Below are 8,014 nucleotides of genomic sequence, written 5' to 3' on the forward strand. Positions count from 1 at the left end.
TTTCCCCAAAAGTTTCCCAAATGTTGATGTGACAATTTTGTAACTTGTAACTTTCCTAATGATAATATGGATTACGCGTGTATATATATGCGTCCCCGAGTTAAAAACCGTCACGTGTATGCCACATCATTTGGTATAAAATTTGGGAAATAAATTTGGGTTACATAGTGCCACATCATTTGGTATAAAATTAAACTTTCCATCGTGGCCATAGTTAGGGCTGAGCATTCGGTGAATAGACCGAAAAACCGAAGAGTCATTTTTTGTTGGACCAAACCGGACCGAAGTTAAATTATGGACCGGAACGAACCAAACCGAAATAATTCGGTTCGGTCCGGTTTTGGACCGAATAGACCGGTTTTTAAAAAAAAATAAAATTACATTAAAAATTAAATCACAAATTATAAAATTTAAAATATTATTAAAGTAATGTGATTTGTAGAGTTCTAATACTCCATAAATATAATTACAAATTAAAAATTTTGATTATAATTTTTAAGATATATGTAAAATATATATAATACAAAATTATACTCCCTCTGTCCCATTAATTTCTATACGTTACTTTTCGGCACGCTTTATGATTTGGTCTATTCGGTCCAGACCGAAATATTTGTAAAAAGAACCGAACCGAACCGAATTTTATTTCGATTTATTCGGTCCAGACCGAATAGACCGAATTTCTGAAAAATTTAGGACCGAACCGAATTAGCACGGTCCGGTTCGGTTTTTCGGTTCGGTTTTGCTCAGCCCCAGCCATAGTACTCGAGAAAATAATTGCATAATGTGTGTCAGTTAGACGACAAATCTAGTCGGCTTATATATTGATTTTTTTTATAAAAAAAGAGTTTAATAATAATTGAAACATAAAATATATTAAGAACGGGGACACACAGGCCAAACGTGGTCATGATTTAGTAATTAGTATTAGTTGTATACAACTTTTTATGTTTACAAAAATATACGGTCTTTTTCTAAAATATTTTGTATAGGTGTAATTTTTCCAAAAGAATAATAAAAGTGCCGTTTTTCTGAAATACTTTTGCAATTTGCAATTATATGATAATCACCTTTGATATTACGTTGCTTAACAAATTGAACTGCTTAAATGAAATGTAAACTTTTACTTAAACAAAATGAATTCAAATGTTTTTAGAAAAATTATATAAAGACCACATTTTTATCGGAAACTTCGGAGACACCTATGTTCTACAATAAAAACACTATGAAATATATTATTTTGTGAAGTATGTTCTATGAATATCACTAATTTATTAAAATTGTTCAAAATCATTTAAGTTTAATAAGTATAATATGTATGTTCTGCAATTTAATTAAAGGTTCTGTAAACTAAAAATGTTTTATAGAATAAATTTTTTTGTGATGTTCTACAAGCGGTACATGTATGATATTCAAGATTTTGAATAAAATAATGATCTTTGTAGAACATTATTCGCAAAATAATACGTTTTGCAATGTTTTTATGCAAAATTTTAATTGCAGAACATAAGTGGTCTCCGTGATCTCCAACGAAAACGTGGTCTCCATAGAACTTGACTCGTAATATATAATACTAATATATAATAAATTTTATATCACATTTACTTAAATAATTGTTTTGTTGTAAGTTTAACATAAACGAAATAAAAGTAAATGATTAAGTTCAAACCGTGGTTCGAAACCGAATCAATCCGTTATTCTATGGTTTATTTGGTTTGATCTCGACATTTAACTAGATTTTAATTTTTCAAAACATCATTTTTATTAGTTCGGGTCGAAAAAACGGGAATTCTGATTAAATTAGTCAGAATTTTAAACCCTAACTTAGTGTAGGCCCTAGAAACCAGACCATGTAAATAGTGATTTCTTTATAAAATATATTGATTATTATGTGTAATTTGGTGATTATTATGTGCAGTTTAGTGATTGTCGTCATACGATTTAGTGATTGAAGAGTATATTAGTATGAATATCTATCTCTGTTCCTTTTTATATTATTAGTTAAATTAGCTAAATTTTAGTGATTCTCGTAAGTATAATTAGTGATTTATCGCCGGAATATATCACATATGGTATTCATACTGATCATTGAAGGATGTACAAAAATACAGTGAAGTCGAATTTTAAAAAAACCTCGTTGAATAAGAGAAAAAATTAATTTAAAAATGGAGGGAATTAGTGGTGCGTTGTGAACATGCTCTATGTAAGAGTTACGACTATTGAGAGCATATGCACCCGCAAAGTCCATTGATTCATCAATTCATGGATTCAATTGATGGAGTTGATTACTATTCACGGTGAATCAACTATTTTTTTTTAATTTTTATGCACTCATGAAACTCCATCAATTCATCGATTACTATTCATCAAATAAATAATTTAAATTTTTATCATAAATTTAAGTCCATCTCCATTATTTAATGGCCCCATAAATAATATCCAATAATAGTTTGTTATCTAATTTTAGATTTTTGATAAGGTTGTGGATAAATTTAAATTTTTAATAAGATTTTCGTTGAATCACGTAATGACACGTGCCTTGATCTAAATTTGTAGATAGAAAAATTGTCCATAAATAATACCATGATCTTCTGAGTATAGTATCTCAAAATTATTATAATTTGTTGTCAAAATGAATGCATTGAAAAGATTGTTGAAGCAGAGGCAACAACACAGTCAAGAAGAGTCTGAAATCATGAATACCAAGGTCACCGAAGCGGCAATAGTGATGGACTTCATCGACACTTCAGATGAACCCCAAGGACGCGGCTCACGGCGTGGCAAATCTTCCAATCATCAAAGACAAAGGCTATCGAGGGGAAAAAATCTCATGGAAGATTACTTCGTTGATCGTCCAATATTCAATGAAGACGACTTCCGTCGAAGGTATAGAATGCGCCCTCCTGTTTTCAATCGCATCAAGACAGCTCTTTGCACTCAAGTTTCCTACTGGCATCAAAAAGCATATGCGGTTGGATTATTGGGGTTGCTGCCCCAACAAAAAATGACTGCTGCATTACGAATGCTAGCTTACGGTGCAGCAGCTGATCAATGTGCCGAAATATGTAGAATAGGAGAATCAACTACACTTGAGTGCATGAAAAAATTTTGTGAGCAAGTGGAAGGACTCTTTGGTAAAGAGTACCTTCGTGCTCCAACACCTGCAGATTTAAGAAGTCTTCTACTAAGAGGCGGACAAAAAGGATTTCCAGGGATGATTGAGAGCATCAATTGTATGCACTGGGAATGGAAGAACTGTCCAAGTGGGTGAGGTGGAGCTTATAGTGGTCGAAAAGGACGGCCGACTATCATTCTAGAGGTCGTTGCTTCCTATGACACTTGGGTGTGACATGCTTTTTTCGGTGTACCTAGAGCTCAAAATGATATTAACGTTCTAGGTCAAACTCCCGTATTTGATAAAGTTATCGCAAGAGATAGCCCAACGGTGGTGTTTCACGTCAATGGCAAAAGATACAATAATGCTTATTATCTTGCTGATGGGATTTATCCTAGGTATTCAACATTTATAAAAATCATATCAAATCCTGCCACTCAAGCACATAAATTATTTGCTAAGAAACAGGAAGCATATCGCAAAGATGTAGAGAGGTGTTTTGGTATCTTGCAATCTCGATGGGCAATTCTTCGTCACGGTGCTCGGATGCATAAGCGTTCCACACTTAGAAGTATCATGATGACTTGCATCATATTGCATAACATGATAGTTGAGGATGAATTTGTGGAGTCAGTAGAAGAAAATCTAATGAATCCACTAGCATCACGGGTTTATGACGGGCCGGTAGATTATAATGGAGTTAGAATTCATTTTGCACCAGTACAAAGAGATGAAAGAAATCAACAAGCATTTTGGGATCGTATTGAAAACTTGGAATCAACTTATGTCCATACAATACTCCAAAATGATTTGGTATAGCACAATTGGGCACTGGAAGCCAATGAATAGTTATGGATATCAAATTATTATCTCTTCCAATGTACCACTTGATAATTTGAAAGCAAGAACCACAATTTGAATAAATTTCTTTAATTGAATTAAAAAGTATTGAACATAATTAAATTAAAAAGCATAATACATAGTTGTGAAAGGAATATGTCCTAAGTCCAATCATGTATTAGGATTTAGGAATAACTTTTATGTAATCTGTTTTGATTTCATTGATATTAATAAAAGACTTGTTTTGTTTTTATTACGGGCTCTATCTATTTTAGTGTTTAAATAAGATATACCATAGTTTAGAGTAAAACTTTTTATGGATTATGATGAGATCATAATAGTGAGACCTAAAAAGATGATAACTCTAAACTTAAATAGTTCCTGGTCATAGGATTACTAACTGGTAATTAATAATCCGCAAAGATCGGTATATACTATGCTTGCTTCATTATGAAGGATGTCTGTTCTCATAGACATTTGTGTGGTGACACTATAGCTAGTATGTAGGTGCTTATTATAGAATAAGTTCACTGAACATGACTCGCACAGCTGAACAACTGATGGAGTTCACTCACGTGTCAGCAGTTGTTCACATAGTGATAGTTGTACAAGTATCCTTAGACTTGAAGTCATCATAGTCATCTTGTGTACACTGAACTATGCTTTGTTTTAGTTCTTAGTCTCCAGGGACAATTATTAGGGCTCTTCTGGGTATAGGAATTTGTACACGAAGATAGTGTATGATCAATAAAGGATCTACCCCTTCCAGTGAAGGAAGCGAATGTTCAAGGCTGATCCACTTATGCTAGTTCAGGAATCTCTGGCCAGAGTGAATGAAATTAGAAAGGAGTTTCTAATTTGCATAGAACTACGCATAGTAAATGGTAAGCAAAGTGATTGAATTAGTGTTATTCCTAGTGAACTAACAATGAGATTTACAGAAGGGGGGTTGAATGTAAATCTCAAAACTTTTTCAAGTTTTGAGCAGTTTCAAAGGCTTTGTGTTTAAGATAAACAAGTGTGTGAATTGCTTTAAGCTAATACAGACAGATATATATTCAAGCACAAAAGTACAGAACACAACAGACCTTAAAAACTTTTCTGGTGGATTTGTTGTTCCACCAGAGATGGTATTTCAGAAAATCTGTGATTCAAGAAGTTGATCACAGCTGCATCCTAGTACAAACTAGATAATTTTTCTCAAGATTTTTCTAAACAGCTCTGAAAAATTCTTTTCTAATTACTAGCTGCTACTTGGTTTATATAACACCAAGTTTACAAGTGAAGACAAAGATAAAAGTATAATAATAAAATAAGTTCTCCACTTGTTTCTTCTCCATTTTACTCCAGTGCATTGTTGACTATTGCCTCTTTATACTAGAGTAGAACGGCTGCTTTTTTTGATGTTCCTGAAATAGGCTACCACATCTCAGTTGTCTCTGTCAACCCATGTGCCTCTGTTTGTAGGTACAACTACCACTTGTCAACTGCTATTTAACAGAACATCCGTTGAAGCCTTCATCCGTTGATGGCTTTATCCGTTGATGTGTTAGCAGTTGAAGCTCTATCCGTTGATGCACTCATCCGTTGAAGGATGTTATCCGTTGAAGCTTTAGAGACATCCGTTGAAGCTTTGTTTCTCATCCGTTGAAGGTCTTTAAGTTATCCGTTGACACCATTTCATTTATACAAAATTTCAAGGCATGAAATATTTACAATTGGCCTTCCTATCTGCATATCCTTTAGTAGTCAACATGACTTATAATTTTCCTCAACATTTAAGAATTATATCTCAAATTCAGAGACTGAAATGTGCTACAAAACTAGACTTATTTCTAAGTAAAGTTACACCATCAACGGATAACCAAAGTGGTCTTATCCGTTGAGGCTACAAACACTAGATTTCTACTTAAGTGTTTTGTTAAACATATCATCAAACTAATGTACATATATTCCTAACAATCTCCCCCTATTTATGTCTATAAGAATTGTAGACATAAATTCAAGGTTAACTTGATGATAACAAAACACTTAACAAATATATGAACTGAAACTAAGTAGAAATTTAATAGTGTTGCAAAAGTGTATGTACTAGAAGGTAATTGAAGATTTACAGTATTTCCAAGGGTGCTCCACTAGCCTGAGCAAATCATCTTTTTCTTCTTTGATCCCTGGTTTTCTTTCCTAGCCCTTTGTCATTTTCCTCAATTTGGAGTTGGAGTTGTCTGAAGAATTCAGCTTCATCTTCATCACTGATATCCAACTTAGATTGCATTTCTTTGAGAGTTTCATTGCTGGCAATCTTGAGTTGGTCTTCAAGTCTGAAAAATCTTCTGACTCCTTTATCATCTCTGAATTCCATCAACCAATGAGGTGATTTGTGAATTGTAGTTCCCCTTTCTTGAATGAGTAAGGTTCTGGGCAAAGCATTGGGCTCCCTCCAGGTTTTCCTTATGTTGGCAATCTTGTTGAGAATTTCAGTCTTGGCAGTCCTGGTAAAGCCAGAATCCTTTTGTATGGCTGAAAAGACTCTGATCAAGGTAGAGTAGCCTTCATTCAGAATCCTGTAGAGAGGCCATGTTCTTTCCCCAGCTCCTTTGTATCTGAACACCAATCTCTCTGTTAGCTGTCTGTAAGCAGCAATTCCCCTTACATCCTCCAGCTCATCCAGATAGAGTTCAATGTCTGAAATTTCTTTTATGTCACAGATGTGAACATAATTATCTTTAGAAATGGGTGGCTTAGGGTTAGGTTTATGTTTTTGAGTGAATTTCTTAGAGTTTAGGGGAGGTGTAGATTTGGATTTTCTTTTCTGTTTCTTTGGTAGTGGAAGAGTGGTTAAAAAGGTAGGCAAATTGATGGTGTCCCAATCAATAAGTTCCTCTTTTGGGATGATTGGTTCACCATGGATGTTTATAGTGGGATCAACAACAAAGGATTCAGGTATGGAAGGTAGAGATTTAGTTTCTTCAGTGTTGCCTTCACTCCTTCTATTTGCCTTGGCCTTTCTTCTGTTTCCCTTCTGCCATTCCTCTTTTTCCTCCATGCTTTCACCAAATATACTCCCAAAAACCTCATCTAAGTTTGCAATCTTGTCTTCACCTCTGACTTCAATTCCTTTCTTATTTTCAACTAGACTTGACTTTAGCTTTTGTTCAAGCTTTGCTTGTGCTCTTTTGTCAGCCTTGAGTTTTTCAGCTTCTTTCTTTAACCTTTTGGTTTCTTCCCTCTTGGCTATTGAGAATTTGGGATATCCTTGCATCACACATATGCTCTTTCCCTCTCTAAAGATAATAGCCATGTTTCTCCTTACTGCCTCATCCATGGTCTCCTTGTGTTTTATGATGCTTGTACCCAAAACTTTGTCTTCATCAGGCTTTGGAAGAGGAAAGTCCACTTCTTTCATCTGAGCAAAGTCTAGAGGGTTCTTTGTGGAGTCCTTGCTGGATCTGGTGTTGGGATTGAGAACCATAGGTTTTAGATTCTTGAAAGAAGTCTCTCCAACCTTATTTCTCCTTTCTGGCTTGTGCTCCATATTGATTGGTTCAACCTTTGTGCTATGTTTCACAGATATTGATTTATCTTGTGTTGAGCCAAACAGCTATTGCATCCTTTCATCAATTCTCCTCCTTTGCTCTTTCACTTGAATTTCAGCTGCTGCTAGCTGGATTAAATCAATTCCATCAGGCTTTCCTTTGATTTGAATGATTGGAGAAGTAGTGATGGCAGGAACTAGCACTTTAGATATTTGGATTTTTGTAGATGGCTCTCCTTCCCCTTCCCTTTTACTCTCCCCCTTTTTGTTATCATCAAGGAGAGGGGTCAAGCCCTGTGCTTTTGCCAGCTGCATAAGTAGATTTGTTTGAGATTGTTGGTTGTGAAGAATGGTGGCCACAGAATCTTCAATAACTTGAACTCTGTCTTCCAATTTGGCCAGCCTCTTTTCAGTATGTGATTCCTTTTTCAATCTCAACAAAATGTCCTGCATTGTACCAAAGGGCATGACTGAATCCAATTTTTCAGAATTGTAGGATTTCAAGTCAGCAATATCCTTTCTGA

At 34.7% G+C, this 8,014-nt stretch overlaps 1 protein-coding gene across 1 annotated transcript; it reads left to right on the top strand.

Moving 5' to 3' along the window:
• The first annotated feature begins 2,632 nt into the window (after positions 1-2,632).
• LOC141659051 (uncharacterized) lies at positions 2,633-3,934 on the top strand. Its single transcript, XM_074465784.1, has 2 exons — positions 2,633-3,267; positions 3,373-3,934. The coding sequence occupies exons 1-2, from the start codon at positions 2,633-2,635 to the stop codon at positions 3,932-3,934; spliced, it is 1,197 nt and encodes a 398-aa protein (XP_074321885.1).
• Positions 3,935-8,014: the final 4,080 nt, after the last annotated feature.

The sequence above is a fragment of the Apium graveolens genome, chromosome 5 (assembly GCF_009905375.1).
Source record: "Apium graveolens cultivar Ventura chromosome 5, ASM990537v1, whole genome shotgun sequence".
Lineage (NCBI taxonomy): Eukaryota > Viridiplantae > Streptophyta > Magnoliopsida > Apiales > Apiaceae > Apium > Apium graveolens.